The sequence below is a fragment of the Protomyctophum bolini genome (genome assembly GCF_963924005.1).
Source record: "Protomyctophum bolini genome assembly, chromosome: 3".
NCBI classification, from domain to species: domain Eukaryota; kingdom Metazoa; phylum Chordata; class Actinopteri; order Myctophiformes; family Myctophidae; genus Protomyctophum; species Protomyctophum bolini.
The window spans coordinates 16,027,408-16,046,583 of NC_137864.1; the positions used below are offsets into that span (position 1 = coordinate 16,027,408).

A 19,176-nucleotide genomic window follows, 5' to 3' on the forward strand; every position below is an offset into this window, starting at 1 on the left:
TGATGGACAGTAAAAGGAGACATGTGGTGATAATGTGATGGACAGTAAAAGGAGACAGGTGGTGATAATGTGATCGACAGTAAAAGGATACCGGTGGTGATTATGTGATGGACAGTAAAAGGAGACAGGTGGTGATTATGTGATGGACAGTAAAAGGAGACATGTGGTGATAATGTGATGGACAGTAAAAGGAGACAGGTGGTGATAATGTGATCGACAGTAAAAGGATACCGGTGGTGATTATGTGATGGACAGTAAAAGGAGGCAGGTGGTGATTATGTGATGGACAGTAAAAGGAGACATGTGGTGATAATGTGATCGACAGTAAAAGGAGACAGGTGGTGATAATGTGATCGACAATATATATATATATATATATAAATGCATTACATCTTTATCCGTTTTCCTGAAACTCTAGAGTGTGTGCACTGCGCATTACAATACCTAATACCTACGGTCAGATTTGGTCAAATTTAAGACAAATTAAATTCCTGATTTTTTATTTAAGACAATAAGACAATTTAATAAATAGAACAATCAATCAGAGTGACCCATTTGATTCTTGATGTCATGACTTTTTACATACACCAGGTGGTGCCAAGTATCTATTATGCCTGGTTTTGTTCATTCATAGCAGGTACATCAATGAGGTCTGCATTCACAGTCAAACATCCTGGTGTCTGACTGGCATAGTCCCACAGGCAGCAGGCTCCTGGTTCTAAATTCTAATCCATTTTAAACTGAATTTCATACATTCCATATTTCCGCCCAAAAGAGAGACTGTTTGACCGGGAAAGTAGTGGGGGGGGGGAAGCAGATCTACGAGCGCACAACGTGTCGCGAGCTTGTAGATCAGCTATTTTCATTATTTTTCTTAATTGTTCTTTAAATTTTGTATTAATCATGGAATTTCTTAGATTTGTTTGTTCGTTTTAAAATGTATGAAAGTATTATTTTATACATAAAAAAATCACACCGGTGTGAAGTGAGGGGCGCTTTTATCATCTTTCTTACAACATCGAGTTGCTATGATTAGGTGATGTAATGATGATGTAAAACATGAAATTATCCTCATTGTTAATGGGATTTCATGTTTGTGTTAGGGACAAAACAAACATTAAACCTGTAGCCTATATAACATGGGTCGTGATTCGTGAAATGAGGGTCACGGATAAAAATTGGTCCGTGACCCTCAAATTGGTCCCAGAGCAACATATTACGATATGGCTATTATATTAGGCTACTACTACACCAGTAACACTGAACAAAAACACTATCAAAGCATTTTCTAATGCTACTGGGTGTGAAATGAGAACAACCATCAAAGGCAATGGGGCTGAGATGGACAGACAGGTGGACACTGACTCCTGTTCTGCGCATTAAACCTGTCTCTTCCTGGCAATAACAACAACACCAACAATGCACCAGATAAACACATCAGATCCATTGTCTCCAGCAGATCATTACCCGCCCCATGCAGCCAGTCTGCAACCCCCATTCCATAATCCTTATTATAGGAGGGAGAGAGAGAGAGAGCCTTTCGGTTGCTAGGCAGGCACGGCCACAGTTTCCAAGGGAATACTTGCATGAAGATGCAGCCTGTGTGTGTGTGTGTGTGTGTGTGTGTGTGTGTGTGTGTGTGTGTGTGTGTGTGTGTGTGTGTGTACGATTGGGGGGCTGGTTAACAGAAGACAGCGGGGGGTGGAGTCAAACAAGTTCAAGGCCAGCCAATTCAATTGACGTGTGTGTGGTGTGGTGTGTGTGTGTGTGTGTGTGTGTGTGTGTGGGGGAGGGGGGGGGGGGGGATGTGGATGCCGCAGCAGGGGGAAGGGATACGGATGGGAAAGTGGTCTGGAAATAGAGAAATATCGTCTATTTGTGGGTCGCAGGCAAATTTTAATGGTCCCCTTGTTTCTGTTTTCCTACATTATTTTTTTATTTTTAAATCATGAATTAAAAACACATATTTTTTCCAGTAATTTGTTTCGTCTATACAGTCGCGCACATTTATTCTAATATAAATATAAATCATTTAAGCATATATAGCTTGTTGCTTAGCAGAAAATAAAATACAAAAATTAAATGTATTTCGTGAACGGAAATGGCAGCTTCCTTACTCAGCTCATGGGGGCTATAGTTCCAGACTCTATATAGCATTCGAAGGTTGTGGAAAAAGTTGTCTGGCTACGGGAGACTATAGTAACTGCGACTTGCGGTCGCAATCAGACTTACCTTAGATTACGCAGGAGGGTTAAACATCCTAATTTGATGATGATGATAGTTTATTTTGGTGCTTTTAAGCACAATACATTACAGTAGATTTGATAGAATTTAGCAGAAAAAAATAACGGACCAAAAAGGTGTAGGCTGAAGCTAAAAGACTGTATATGATTTCATGAATCTAGTTTGGCTCAGCTGTTTGATGGAGACGACAATTTAATGGTTGTGAATACTGTCTGAGAGACAAAATGAGATCATTCCATTTGATATACAAATGGAATGGGATGGAGAGTTAATTTGAGCTATTACCCATTAATCCAGTCAAGGATCACTGTCGACATTTGGCTAAAAGAAACACAAGATGTTTGGGCAAGATGGCTTTCTGTCCCCCAAGGCACGAACCTTGCATCAGAATATAAACTTAAGTCTTGGCCTATAAAAAGGTTATCACTTGCTTGGAGCATTGTGATGTGAATGGAATTTGTATGTCCTTACAGCAATTAAAGCAGAAATATATTATCAGCTACTTGTATCTTTGTCAGATACACCTAGGCTACAATTAAGAAATGTCATAAGAGCTCCTCTTCAAGGCCAGTGAAACCTAACTGAGATGTCACCCTATGGATGTCACCCACTGAAGTTAACTTATTTTTCACAACAGTCAATCAATGGTTGGAACTATACACATTAGTTTAAATGAGATTGCTCCAGACACTTTGTAGCTGTGTTTACTTACCGATGCTTAAATGGTAAATGGAACATTTACTGTATGCACCTTTATCCAAGGCACTTTACATAGATTGTGCATTACATTCATTTCATACACTAATGGCGGGAGAAACCATGAGCTGCAGGGGTTCAGAGTCTTGCTCAATGACACGACACTAATAACTCTGAAGGAGTACGGAATCAAACTGGGAACCTCATGTTCCCATTCGGCTGTTCTATACCGGCCTAGCCTGGGCACCATTCCATTTATATCTGCTCTATACCGGCCTAGCCTGGGCACCATTCCATTTATATCTGCTCTATACCGGCCTAGCCTGGGCACCATTCCATTTATATCTGCTCTATACCGGCCTAGCCTGGGCACCATTCCATTTCAGGTTCATGAACCGGTCGGGAGCGGATGATATATTGCTACGTCATGTTGTAGTATTGTTTTGTAGTAATCAATCTTCCGGAACTTAATTTTCCCTTTACTTTTCCCCTCCCGATTTTTCTCAATAAAAGCTACAGGCTACGAGATCTTTTATTGTTATTCTTCCGGTTTGAGGGAAAAGGAAGTTCTGTTTGATTGTTAATGCCTGATGACTACAAAACAATACTACAACATGACGTAACAATATCATCCGCTCCAGACCGGTTCACACAGCACGTTTGGAACAGAGACCAGGCTTTAATTCCTCCGAGGAAAAGCCTGGTGAGGCGAGGTTAATACCGGCCACTATACCTTGAGCTACCACTGTCGCTTACACTCACTGACTGACTTTTACTTACTTATTAACTTAGTAGTGGTGGAAAGTAACTATAAGTAGACCTATACATGTACTCAAGTACTGTACTTAAGTACAATTTGGAGGTACTTTTAATTTTCTTTACTTGTACTCCACTACATGTCAGAGACAAATATTGTACTTTTACTCCACCACAACGTTTTGATTTAGGGCAGCAACAATCTCTCCACTCCTGTCTTTTCTGGGCCAGAGTCTTTGAATTTAGTGATACTGTATGTAAACAGCAGAAATCAAGATATAGAGTGATTCAGTTACTTTTTCGACAGTTAATTATACCCTATAGCCCTAGAAGTAGGGATGGGCAGACATTGTTATGTATGGCTAATTGTATAGGGAGTGATGCTACAGATAAGATTCAGGGTTATTTTACAAAAAAAAAACCCTTTGAAAGTATAAAACATGGCTCAAGTGATTAAAATGATGCAGGAAAAGACAAGTGACAACACAGCCATGTCATTATACTACGATATCCAAAATCCCAGATGATATAAGTCTCATATCAGAACCATATTGATATACTGCATTGCACAGCACCACTTCTATAGGCTATAATTACAACCCCCAATGTCTGATCGCTTTACTTTAGATGTGGTCAGAGGCCACTTTCCTTTATTCCATTTGGCAGTGTAATAAACTTTAAGGGCTGTTTTTTGGCAGGTATAATGTGATGTTTTATCCACATGGAGTATACTTTTCCAATGGGTCCTTGGATGCCTTTTGGGCAACTTCTCAAACTCTAATCTTACACATAGCTATATTCCATCAAGCTTACAGAGATCTTGCATGCATGCTGGTCACTGCCAAAGAATGTACATTATAGCAATGAAATGAAAAATCACATTTCCCACTGCCAGATGGGTCGTGGCTCTCTGAGAAGTGAACAGCTGCATTCCTCTCTAGGAAAAACAACCTCTTTAACCAGTCAAACCCTATAGACCTGTGGTTCCGAAAACAACCTCTTTAACCAGTCAAACCCTATAGACCTGTGGTTCCAAAAACAACCTCTTTAACCAGTCAAACCCTATAGACCTGTGGTTCCAAAAACAACCTCTTTAACCTGCAGTCAAACCCTATAGGCCTGTGGTTCCAAAAACAACCTCTTTAACCAGTCAAACCCTATAGGCCTGTGGTTCCAAAAACAACCTCTTTAACCAGTCAAACCCTATAGGCCTGTGGTTCAAAAAACAACCTCTTTAACCTGCAGTCAAACCCTATAGGCCTGTGGTTCCAAAAACAACCTCTTTAACCAGTCAAACCCTATAGGCCTGTGGTTCCAAAAACAACCTCTTTAACCAGTCAAACCCTATAGGCCTGTGGTTAAAAAAAAACCAACCTCTTTAACCAGTCAAACCCTATAAGACATGCATTAGGCTACGGATCTCCCATTTAATGGCATTTCTATCACTGGGACCCCCAATTTATATTGTAAAATCAATGTTAATTTCATTTGTATACTCTCAGTTACAGACCCGTAATGGTCCATTTGGTTCCAAACTATCATTTAGCTGGGGACTCCCTGGAACTGCCTCAGGGACCCCTGGGGGTGCCCGGGCCCCACTTTGGGAACCCTTCTATAGGCCTATACCACGTTGACCGCACTGTTGATTTCCTCGACTAATACTATGATGAAAATTTTTCCTCGACTACTTCTTTTCACGGAGGAAAACTAAATAAAACAACAAAGAAAAACTAGACAAAAATGTTAGGAACGGACTAGTGGACAAGAGTCATTCTAGCATATCTACAAGCACACAGATCTTGTAGATCGGCTATTTTGGACGACGACGGTGGACGGCGGCGAACAACGACAGCGTCAAACGACATTGAACGACGTCGAACGCCGACGACGTCGAAATCACTGATTATGAATTACTGCGACAGGGGTTCTTCACACTAAGGTCTCATGCAGAGTAATATAGGTCTAGTTTTGGAGCTCTGGCTCATGGACTAAGAACCAAAAAGAACTGAACCGGTTCCCATTGGGAACCAACAGGGGTCTGAGAGTCTGAGAGTGTACAAATGGAACCAAATGGACCCGTTAGGGTCCATTTGTACAGTCTCAGATTTACAGACCCATAAGGGTCCATTTGGTTCCAAACTATATCATTTAGCTGGGGACCCCCTGGAACTCCCTCAAGGACCCCACTTTGGGAACTCTGTATACTTTGAACCCTTGTTTTTGAAGGGCGCTAGCCCTCATGTGGCAGCCATGAAGTCTAGGGACTTTTAATATTTACTTTAAGCATGCCCCCCCCCCTCATGACGTCCTGTGGCAGCCAAGTCTATGGACTATTAATGTTTACTTTAAGCATTTTTTACTCCACTATACATTCATTTGAACACTTCAGTTAGTTACTTTGTAGATTTTGATTATTATTACTACAAAACATAATACATTATGGGCCTACTACACTTCAGCATATAGTGTACATTTTGAAAATAGCAGATCTACAAGCTAACATATAGATCTGCTATTTTCAAAAGATTTTTTTAAGCATTTGAAAACTTGTGAAATGGTACATTCTGCATAATGACTTTAATGAGTATACTTTCTATAGTATTCTACTTTAAGAATTAAGTATTAGGCTACATCTTTATGTAGGCCTATGTATTTTTATACTTGTGCACAAGTACATTTTAAAATTCGGACTTTTACTTGTTGTAAATATACTATATTTCTACAGTGCAGCATTGATTTATTATTATTGATTATTATTATACTAATTATTATTAGTATTTATTAACAGAGTACATTTCACATGAAAGAACAACTCAATACAAAGACTGACTGTTACTGTGGACGCCACACTGATACAGCATGACACTTAATTGTTTACAACAGGGCCCACCTTTTTCAATTCATTCAGAAAATATACTTTTACTAACTTCAACTCTTGGCTCTTCAACCACCGGTGGCTGGCTGGATGGATTGGATCACGATGGATGAATGAATACGGAACCAAAATGTGACTAGGCACACACAGGCAGCCTAAGAGCTGTTATGCAACCGCTGACCTACTAACACATATTCTAGAGGGGAGAGGGAGATAGAGAGAAACTGGAGCAAGTCCCCAGCATAACACATGCACTCAAAGCCAAGCAGCAAGCAGAGGAGGAACACACGGGCTAAACTAAGAAACCAGAGGGAGAAAAAAAAACTGGTTTTTCAACGGCAAAAGAAACATCAACTTTGGTTTCTTTTTGGAGAAAAGAGAAAGACAAAAGAGGGATCATCATCGGATCAGACGTACAGATACAGTCACACAGAAGAGGAAGCAAACTTCAACTGCGGAACAAACAGCTTTTGTGTGTGTCGGTCGGGCAAGCCTGCATTTTTTTGGAGACACGTCACTTTTTTTTGAAGGTACGTTATTGTGGAGACCCCGATTGATTGAAAACGTGGTGGGGGGGTAAACTTAATCCTAGTTATTTATGTCACATCATCACATGCTAATAATATCGTTATTACACATGGATTTACATGGATTATTATGGTGTCTTCTTGGCTGTATATGTAGGCTATCTGTGTGTGTTGTATGAAGTGGACACGATGCTGTAGCTGTTGGCTGCATGAGGCATTGTTCACATGGCGTCGATGGCGACTCACTCACCCTAGCTACCGGTAACGGTTGTTAAACGGTGTGGTGTGTCCGTGACTTTGAGACATTATACGACCTATTATCGTTTAATACAGGCGTAGTTTTTTATGATTTAAGACTATAGTGTCCCTTCAACAGATCAGGCTACTCCTCGCCCCAATTTGTTGTATGGTTTGTGTTATATAGACTTATTTGAAATATGCGGATTTAGCTCTGTGTGGGATAGTATAGCCTACTAGGAAGGGATCGTGAAACGTGGTCAATGTGTTCAATGTCAAGGCGAGGCGAGGCACTCTGGCACTGGAGGCAGTTTAGTTTACCCCTCATGGTGGTGCTTTCCAGGGAACGAGCGTGCTGTTATACATTGTTATAGTCTACCTTTTACACACGCTTGTGTTTGTGTGTCACTAGGTCACTTTTCTCACAATTCCCCCCAAAATGTTTGTTGTTTGTGTTTAAAATAAACTACCCATCGGTAAACTAAGGGTAGACGTACCATTTCGTTTGTTTCTGCATTAGGCCTACTTCATTTAAGTCTACACAATTAGATAATGTAGAATATACTTGTTATTTTTGAACGTTATTATGTCTCCTAAATGGTAGGCTACAACATCAATACAGCATGTCTATTGTGGACAAAATCTTGAAACAGAATATTAAAAGTTGTAGGCCTGAGAAGCTAAATGTTATCAAATGGTGGTCCGTATGGCTCAAAATGCTGACTAAATAATGGACCTTGATAAGATATGAAAAGGTTTCAAAACCACTGAAATGCATGAATATAGACAGAGTGAAATCAATAAGTGCTTTTTAATTAGAATATATATATATATATATATATATATATTAATCAATGAACAGATTCAAATAAATTGTTTAAAAAAAAATCTTATCAATTGATAATTCAGATTAACCTTAACCCCTATTTTTACATTCTTGTTGCGCTGGTTGTGAGCTTGTAGATTGATTCAAATTGGATATTTTATTTGAGTCGATATATTTTTTCAATCAATCAATTACTTTGATTAACTGTTGCACCCCTATTTAAACAATCAAACAAACAAAAATAATCTAATAACAATAACTAAGCATTGGAGGGACTTGGAGGTTGTGACATAAACAGTCTTGAGAGAAGCAACGACCTAGCCATTCTCCCGTGGGAACATAATCCTGTAATTGAATCATGTTTTCACACTCATTTTCCATGTCATTCATAATAGATTTACAACAACACGGCCGAGCTCATTAAGTATTCAGTACGTCGGTATGAAGTCGAACACAAGTGTGATGTATTATAGAAATGAAACAATGCTGCTGCTGTAACTACGCCCTCACTGAACTCACAGGAACAGACTTCATGATAAAAGACTCTCTCTTTATGATAAAATATCAGACACAGAAAATGGAGGCTAAACCCACCAGATAATGATCCCCCCTCTATGACACGCAAAGCCGTCCCAAAATCCCTGTGTGAGAGATATCTTTGTGTGGCCTTTGTTGTGTAATTAGAATTAGCGAGCATCCAGGATGTGGTGTGATGCAACGGACGGACAGACAGACAGACAGACAGAACCCACCCTCTGGCTTTGCCTTTCTGCCAGACAGACAGACAGACAGACAGACAGACAGAGAGAGAGCTCTGCTGGGCTCTTTAGGTTGCCAGACGGTTGGTCTGGTTTCAGGGCTGTCTACTACATCACTACCTCCCAGCCAGCTCTCTGAATATAGGTCAGACATGAGGTACGGGGGCAAGAAGAGCCAACAGCAGCACCAGGACTACTTTGTCATTTTATCTAGTGGAACATGTGTGTATACACACACACACACACACAGGGCAGGGGGAAAGGACGGTGCACATATTTCATTTACTTTACTGACTGGTCCACTTGTGCCGCTTTATTATAGCAGGCATGTCTTAAACTTTGTGATGTTCCTTATAAGTCTAGCATTCTATCACACAGATGATAAAGCTTTGACCTAAATGTTGTAGACTGTGAACGTTGTCTACTTAAGTAGAGGCCATCTAGTATATTGGCTGTCACACATGGAGATATCCTAGAAGTGCACTAGTGCAGATCTAAGGAGATATCCTAGAAGTGCACTAGTGCAGATCTAAGGAGATATCCTAGAAGTGCACTAGTGCAGATCTAAGCCATACCGTATGGGTGGGGATCTCAGTTGGCGGGCAGAAAGTAAACTTTGAGAAGTTTTAATTAGGTGTGATGATGAAACCTTTAGGATATTCTCTAAATTAGGACGATGCTCACTACCATGTGGGATTTGGAAGTGTATTTTCATCAAAGACTATAGGGGTTAGTCAATACGGTGGCACTTAGAAGTGCTCGTTTCCAGTATAGGATCCTTTGTAAACACGACAGAGTGGAAACAGGCAGCCATATAGGACATGGCAGCAGTTGACCTGGAATGTTTGGATTCTGGGTTCCAAGTTCCGCGGGCTTCTTTCTTAACACAAAGCCATGGGACAAAATGGAGATGCCTGGCTGGGGCCCCCCCTCCACCACATGTGTGTGTGTGTGTGTGTGTGTGTGTGGGGGGGGGGGGGGGGGAGGGAGATCACTGCGGAGGTGGAGGAGGGGAAAGGGATGCCATACATTACCCAGGCCAGACTTGCCTAGGAGGGGGGGGGGGGGGGTCAAAGGTGCAGCAAGTGTCTGAGAACTATGTAGTCGGTGCCAAACATTTTCTCCACTTCCCAACAACAGCCCCAAAACCCACACACAGACTCGCAGCCGCAGGGAGTTAATTCTTTGTTATTCAAGTGGAAAAACCTATTCTTTTCGAAAGCCTCTAACAGTGTATGTGTACTGCATCTCTGTAGCTCTCTTCTTAGATCCATCTTAAGCGGTATTAATCCTGATATTACCGTTTTAAATTTGAGCTTTTAGCTGTTGCTTAGACTGCAGCATGCAACACACCAAGCAACAATGCCAATTTCAAACGTTTGCCTCGATTATGATTAATGATGATTATGATTAAAATATATATGTATAGTGAAAACAATAGATCTACAAACTTACAATGCATGGCATTGTGAGCTTGTGGATCTGCCATTTTCACTATTTGTGTATGCAACCAATGTACAACAAAGTATAATACAGTGTTAAGTGGTTAATCAATCAGACTAATCAATTTGGTTGATCAAAAAAAACCTATCTATCTTTCATGTCGATTTATTGATGCATAATATCAGTAATCTTTAGAAATCAGATTTATATCTCATTTCACACCCAGTAGGATTGTCAGTTAAAATCTGATGGGATCTGATGTTTCCAATTGTTTGTTATTTGGGTTTTTTTGGGGGGGGGGTTTCACACCAAGAATTCAAAAAATCTGATTTGGGGACGTGTGAACATAGCTTAGGTGTTACAGCAGCACATATCCAGCAGAAACCTGTAGCATCTACCTCATCTCCCATTGTGTAATAAGGCTTACGCATGTGTTACACAAGCTCTGCTTTGCATCAGAGAAATTCAGAGCACGTATTACAGCAGTCCCCTCCTCTCCCCGCAGTCCCAAGAGAGAGGCTGTATATGATGTGAATTTAGCTGCAGATATGGGTGTGTGCTCTGACGTCAATACCATTGACGTTTTTTTAAATTCAGCAATTTCATAAGGATTTGTCTTTAGCTGATAAACGTTGCATAACCAGCCATTGCTGGGGTTATTTTATTTTTATGTATATTCTCCATTTAATTATATAATCATGTTTTACATCATTTTTCAATTCACATTTCTTCGGTCGTCCAATGGTTTACAAACCGAACAAAAAAAAACGTGTGTGCATAACAAAAAAAGGTTAAACAAAATTAAATACACGAGAGAGTAGGCCTACATGAACTTGTGAGCATTCATTAAAATAAGGCACATGAGTAAGACTAGAGTAGGCCTATTTTTAGTCACACAATCCTTGCCTCTACAAAAAAAATTGCGGGATTCATAATCCCACTTTCTAAATCGATGACGTTCTAATGTTCTTCCGTTTATTCTCATGCCGCAGTGTCGATGAGATGACGCGAGCGCCGACCACCAATTGAATTCCACTAGTCCCCCCCCCACCACCACCTCTTTCTGTGGCTCTATTTTTAGCGTGCACTATATGGCGCTTTTCCCCTCTCCGTGCCTCCCGCTCTCTCTCAGTCCCACTGACCTATTTTAATGGCGCAGGAGGAGCGCTCGTTGCGTCTTTTCTAGGTCAGTGGGACAATGCAGGCATATGCATGCGTCTCCCCCCCCTCCTCCCTCCATTTCCCGCTTTAGCAGCCCCCCTCTCTCCATTGAGTCTGTCTGGAAATTACCAGTGTGTGTGGGTGGGGGGGTGGGTGGTGAGTGCAGGGGGACTCGTTGACCTCATGTTTTTTTCCCATGTCTGCTAGTGCTTCTGATCCAAATAGGAATTCCTCGTTGTGCTGCTATGGACTATGAAAGGAGACAGAAAAGGGTTAGATGGAACAAGCACATTTATTTCACTTCCGCAAAGAACAAATCTCTGTTGAAGTCTAGTACGAAGTGTGAAGTATGTGTTATGTGACCTACAGTCTACACTGGCTTCTCCTTTATCCATGAAATTCCTAAATGATAGGCCTTGGCAAACACATGGTGTACTGTAGCCTTTAAGCAAAGAAAATATCAGAGGAGCTCAAGCCAAGGTGCCGTTCAGGGACTTACTGTATGACGTTGTGACTGTGCCATTATGTAATAGTAGCATAGAGTTACTAGTTACTTAGGTAAGAGGCAGAAACCCCATCCTAGCACATGTTGGGTAACAGCGACGAAAAATAGACTAGATTGGATAGGGAACTATTATATATATATATATATATTGAAGAAAATGACGCACGCACGCAAACAGAGCAGCAATTATACATAGTACCACGGGCATCCTTGATAAACGGACGTTATACTAACTATGTATTGGCTCTATAATATTATCCAGCTCAGTTTCCTTGTTGTTAAGAGTGTCTGCCCCTGAGACTGGGAGGGGGGGGGCTGTTCATACTGTACCAAAGACTCTGAGAGAAATGTAACCCAATGCCTCCCTGCGTGGCACTCAGCAATAAGAGGTGCATTGGGAGTTAAGTCCCTGCGGCATACAGTACTAGCGTCATGTCCGGGGACATGAAATACTTGTACTTCATGTCCAGGTACTGGACATGAAGTACAAGTACTTCATGTCCTTCTACCTCACAATATACAGAAACAGGAGATATAGGCTCCTGCCCTGTTATGGGCCTCATGTTACAGTGAGGCCCATTATGACTTACGTATTACATAAGTCATATAACAGTGAGTCAAGGCAACCCACTGACACATTGTTGTTATGTGACCCACTGACCCAGATTAGTACATCATGTTTGCATGCACTCCTTGCTTAAAAACTGTTTTCATGTCGATGATTGACCCTCGGATCTCATTGTAGCTAGTGTGTTAACTGTGCAGTGGAGAGAAAGAAAGTTTTGCTTTGAAGCAGGAGTTTGGACTACTTATTATGCGACTTGGACCATTGGAACATACGAATACAATTGCAAAAATAGCAGACCTACAAGCTCAATGCCAGTCATTCAGCTAATATAGACAGAGGTAATTAAAGTGGGCCATGTTTGCATGTTTGGAAATGTAACAGAAGCAGAAATCAATAATATATCAGTATTCCGATATTAACCTGGGGGCCACATTAAGTAATGGTGGGGGCTGCATGTGGCCCCCGGGCCGCCAGTTGGCCCATGCATGCTGTAATTCACCTCCCTCCCTCCCTCCCTCCGCGTCTGCCAGTCTCTGCACTGAACTGGCACACACCACCAGCCCGGCTCTATATAGTCTAGAGTTATGTGACAGTGCAGTGTCTTACACAAGGGCTCTGCAGTCAGCAGCACAGTCCCATGCAGCCCATGCAGTACTCTCTCTCTCTCTCTCTCTGCCGCAAAATGGACACACAGAAAGAAAAGAGAAGGGTGAGATGTAGGGGGGGGGGGGGTTGTGACTGGGTTGTGACTGAGAAGTGCAATTTAGCCTCTGGCTGGCAGGTTGTGTGCATGGGTGGCAGTTAAGTTAAGAAATGGGATAGCATCGGTTAATATTATGAGAAACACTAAACCTTTCCCAAGTTTTTTTTATTTATTTTTTACCTTTCCCAAGTTGAACAGATATTACATGTATTACATGTGTTGGATATCTGTCAACTATTTGATACACTGTACTTTTAGTTTAGTTTTTCATTGGGACAAGTTATTAATGTCTCTCTCTCTCTCTCTCTCTGTCTCCCTCACAGTTCCTGGTGAGCAAGCTGAAATAAGGTCCTCAGGTTCAGCGGTGGAAACGGAGTGACCCTCATCCTGTATAAGACGTTCAGAAGCAGGAGCAGCCCCTCCCCCCCTTTGCCCTCACTGCCAGAGTTGTACTCTGGCCCTAAGTCAGTTATAATGGATAGCCTGAGCTTACACCTATCCTCCACCAGCACGAAAAACACCCTGGATGTGGACACGTATTCCAACTACTCGGAGAGCATCCCGTCCCCCCTGCCCGACGACGAGCCACACAGTGGCCGCCAGAGCAAATCCAGCAAGTCCAACCTGAACTCCCGGCGCAAGCGGGAGTTCATCTCGGACGAGAAGAAAGATGCGTCCTACTGGGAGAAACGCCGGAAGAACAACGAGGCCGCCAAGCGGTCGCGGGAAAAGCGGCGCCTCAACGACATGGTGCTGGAGACGCGGGTCATGGCGCTGAACGAGGAGAACGTTCGTCTGAAGACGGAGCTCCTCCAGCTCAAGCTGCGCTTCGGCCTCATCAGCACGGCCACCTACATGGAGAAGAGCCAGCAGATCACCACCGCGGCTGCGGCCGCCACCAGTGACATTGGGCTTGACATGAGCGACATGAGTAGCACCCCCAGCAACAACAACAACAACCCCTACCTCTCCAGCAGCGGCTACTCCAGCACCTCCCAAGTCATGATGAACTCGGACTCCTCAGAAACGGAACAGTCCACCCGCGGCGAGCGCCACACCCCGCTGCCCAAGTATTCCCCGCACGCCCACAGCGGCTCCCTCTCCGACATGTCCGACGGCTCTTCCCGAGACAGTCCCGAACCCATGGGCTACAACATCAAGAGGGAGTCCTCGGCGATGGAGGTGAGCAGAGTGGAGAGTGACAGCAACGCCGACGGGATGCCGAGCAGTGCCTGTCACGGCGTCAGCGCTCCGGCGGCCGTTCGCCAGCAGATCGCTCAGGACGGCGAATGTGCCATGATGGACTACCAGAGCCATCACCAACAGCGCCACCCAGAGGCCTCCAGCCCCGCCGCGCTCCACGCCAACTCTGCACAGAGGAGCGTGATCTTCCAGCACCGCTCCAGCAGTGGCCCTTGTTACGCCATGGACGGCCAGAGGCCACAACGTCAGTGTCAAGACCAGCAGAGCAGACCGTCACAGCAGCACACCTCCACCTCCCAGTCCTCAGAGTGCACCTCCCAGACCATCATGGAGGTCACGGAGAGGCTGGAGAGAACTAAGACCATAGACTCGCCGGCGCAGTACGAGTTCACCGGCACTCACGGCGAGTCCGCACAGCAGCAGCAGCGACGATATGACCACTACACCTTCCAGGGTGTGGAAAACAGTCACCAGCAGCAGCACACGGACGGCCGACAGAACCCTTTCGCCCCGAATTTGGTTCACAACAGCGAGGAGGGCCACCAGTCCTCCTTCCAGCAGCACCACGCCTACCTCAACGCGCTGGACGAAGAGCCTCCGGTGCTCACGTACGAGGGAGTCTCCGGAGCCGAGGAGGGCTTCTACCAGGAGGGCAAAGACACCTCCTCCTCTAGCGACGGGGAACCCCGCAGCTCCGACAAGGAGGGCGTCTCCACGGACGACGAGTCGCCCTCCTCCTCCTCTTCCTCCGTCGGCGGCTACCACCACCACCACCAGAAGGAGGCCAAGGAGGTCAAGGGCACCGCCCTTCCCCACAAGCTCCGTCTCAAGCACAGAGGAGCAATGTCCAGCTCACAGTCGCCGTCCCCCGCGCTGCCCCAGCATCCTTACTTGGCTCTGTCCAGCAACCAGTAGCACCACGACGGGCCCGGCGGAGAGCAGAGACACTAGAGAAGGAGAGCGAGGAGGAGGAAGAGGTGGAGGAGGCTAAAAAAGGGAACGGGGCCGCCACCGGGGGCAGCTCTAAATGTGGACTTGTTCAAAGACACTGACCCGGTCGGTCACACTCTCTCTCTGGTGACTATAGTTGGATGTAAAAGCTAGTATGCGAGCTAGCCATCAAATTTCACTGTGTCACCCCTTCTTTTTTTTGGGACATGGTGCAAACCGACCCCCCTCACCCCCCATCACTCTACACATCCATCTCCACAACAACAGATGACTTTAAATCAGTGAGGTGTCAGGGAGAAGAATAAAACTCTCTAGGTCGAGTCTGGATTATTTCCCCAGGGAAATGTCAGACGTTATTCACTCAGCTGACACACGGTGGGTGGCCAGCACAGGACAGGTCCTCCTACACTTGCAAGACATTGTGGGGGAAATTCCCTTTAACCAAAGAAATGCATCCTTCCCTCCGTATCCCCTCTCTGGACAAAGAGTTTATTAGGCTCTATGCACTCAGGATAACCCTTCCTATACTTCCGGGGACATTTTTGGAACCCACACATGGACACTTTGAGACCCACTGGTAGTAGCAGAGTGTTTCCAGTGAGCCAATTAGTATCATCTGTAACACCTGTGAGGGAAGTAAGGGGCCCGGAAATACAGTAGGAAGAGTTATTGTGCATATAGCCTATTTTTCCTCCCTACACAAACACACCAGTAGCAGTTTTCATTACCCCTCCATTTCCTCTGTGAACACAGAATATCCCTTCACTTCTCAAGCACTTGGATTGTATATTACTGTGATTTATAAATTTGCATATATTGAATATATATTTTAAGGAAAAAAAAAAGAAAAAAAAAGTGGGACACAGCAGCAGCAGTCGTAGGCTATGAAAAGCTGTCCGTGTGTTCTAGTTGAGAGTTGTACAGTTCCTCATCGTCATTCAAGTAAAATGCCTCAAATGTATTTCTTTCAAACTTTGCTAATGAGCCACAGGTAAAAAACCGAGACAGACACAGCCAGGGACACACATAGCTGTCTATTAGAGTGGCTAGCACTACTCAAAAAAAGAAAACCATTACTGATCCATGGATCAACTGGAGGTCGTTCTAGTGATCAGCCTTTGACCTCTTAGACACACACACACACACACACACACACACACACACACACACACACAACTCCTCAGTCAAGGCCAGTAAATCCACATATCAGTCGAGGCCGCAGTTACTTTCGTGCCGCATTGTTGGCCAAAAAACATCAAGCACAAGGTCTTAGACTATATCTTCAATTTATTATCAAGTGAGAAATTTGTATTTCCCCTGCAACAAATAAAACAAACACTAGAAGGAATCAAATGGCTCTCCCAATTGCAACAACAGGTATACAAAGCTGCTCTTTTCTAAGGTGCCTCTTTATTATTGTATTGTCTCTTTTGTCGCCACTTTTAGGCCAATGTTGCTACGATCCCACTCACCTCTGCACTGAGTTCTTTTAGTTACAGCATAATGCAGTCTGAATCATGCTGTAGTTGCATGCTGGTGCCACACACACACCGAAACGAGCGGATCTACAAGCTCACAGCGCTATAGGGCTGTCTGGATTACAGCACTTAAGTTGACGATAATAATTGTCTCACAAATAATTTGCGGTTAACGATTTATTTGTGTTTTTGGCACTCACAAAGCATCACACTGTGAGCTTGTAGATCTGGCCGTCAGTCACATGGGCTTGTAGATCTGCCATCAAATGGCAACAACAAAGTATACTATACAAGCCCTCAAGAGTGTCCTCACTCCCTGGTGCCTCGATGCCTCCTCTGGCCACTGTGTATAAGTGTATACATGTAAAGTTCTCTATTTCTATCTCTTGTATACTGTTATTTTATTATGTTATTATTATTATTATTATTAATATTATTATTTTCTATTTTATTCCGTTTTTGTGTTATTTTTGTTTGTTTTTGTTATCATGGTGTGCATTTCAGTTCCACTGTTGTCGTGTCATTTTCCCTGCGCCCCCCCCCCCCCCCCCCCCCCCCGGTTGTATCTATTTGACCATGTTGACCTTTGCCCCCCCCCCTCCTGTTATCATCATTTGTACCTCTGTGATGCTGTATAATGTTTGTTGTTTGCCAAAAACGAAGGCTTAATGAAAATGGAAGTAAAATGGAGGAGGAAAGGCGTGTTGTCCGGATTGTTGTGGCTACGAATTGCTGTACGTCACATGATTTGGATAATAATGCAATGTGGATACAAACATGACTTATTTTGATGTGAAAGATATAAAAAAGAAAAAGAAAAAAAAAAAGGAAGAAAATAAAATGTTAAAATTATTCCTCTGGACTTTGTATGTTTTTTTTTACAATTATGAAGTGATTGATTGAAGTATTTATTAACAGTTTGCAGAATGGGTACATTTCACATGAAAGCACAATGAAAGTGTACAAATAAACACTAAAAACAGGAAATCATGTAAGGAGGTAAAAAAGGGAAAAGAACCCAACGTGTCAATCTACATTGACACGTTGTGAGCTTGTAGACTGGCCATTTTAACTATTCAAAAATGTTTAGCAAAATAGTAAAAAAAAAAAGGCAAAGAAGTTTAGGGATAAGGGGTTTAGCGGTGACGAAAATGGAGCCCCTAATGTATGGAGAAGGAGGGAGACCCGCACAAACTTGCTGGTTCAAGAGATGTATTTATTTAAGAGTCATATAGCAACGTTTCCACCTTTAGGCCTTAATTCAGGCAGAGTTTGAGAATAGGCTGAGATTCTCATTAAATATACAACAGTAGGTTTAGGCAACCAATCAAATTGCATATAGTAATCATTCACCAGATAGCAGCTGTGAAAAACCCAGTCATGTGACTTATTAAGGCAGTACTTCTGTAGAGCATTCCTTGTATATCATTGAAAGTCACCAATTGCAACAATACAGGGGGAAATATTAAAGTCACACCATAAAACACAAGACAATCAACATACAATGAATGGGGATCTAAAATAAACAATTAACAAACAAGCAAGCTGGTAAAGCCCCATACAGACGCTTGTTGGTGATGTGCTCAACAGGGACGAGCACATCACCAACAAGCGTCTGTACGGGGCATGAGAATGACGTAAAGCTGTACCAGCAGCACTAAACCATCTACACAGTCTGTACAGGGCATGAGAACGACGTAAAGCTGTACCAGCATAGCACTAAACCATCTACACAGTCTGTACAGGGCATGAGAACGACCTAGAGAAGATATACCAGCAGCACTAAACCATCTACACAGTCTGTACGGGGCATGAGGACGACGTAAAGCTGTACCAGCAGCACTAAACCATCTACACAGTCTGTACGGGGCATGAGGACGACGTAAAGCTGTACCAGCAGCACTAAACCATCTACACTGATGTACCAGCAGCACTAAACCATATACACAGATGAAACACTGATTTCTTGAAACGTGAATAACTTGACAGCATGAGCACAGAGTGGCCTAGCAGGACATTAGAATGTTCTTAACCATGGCCTAGAATCTATTTATGTCATACTCCGCGTGCACGCATACGTGTGCACACACGCGCGCACACACACACACACACACACGTGCACACGCACACACACACACACACACACACACACACACACACACACACACACACACACACACTCTTTATGCCAACTCACCTTCATTACATCATCATCATCATAGCATATATATATTTTTAGACTTCT

The 19,176-nt window shown here is 43.3% G+C and overlaps 1 protein-coding gene across 1 annotated transcript; it reads left to right on the forward strand.

Moving 5' to 3' along the window:
- The first annotated feature begins 6,819 nt into the window (after positions 1–6,819).
- On the forward strand, positions 6,820–16,523 carry nfil3-5 (nuclear factor, interleukin 3 regulated, member 5). Its single transcript, XM_080760455.1, has 2 exons — positions 6,820–7,101; positions 13,623–16,523. The coding sequence occupies exon 2, from the start codon at positions 13,774–13,776 to the stop codon at positions 15,415–15,417; it is 1,644 nt and encodes a 547-aa protein (XP_080616581.1). The 5' UTR covers positions 6,820–7,101; positions 13,623–13,773; the 3' UTR covers positions 15,418–16,523.
- Positions 16,524–19,176: the final 2,653 nt, after the last annotated feature.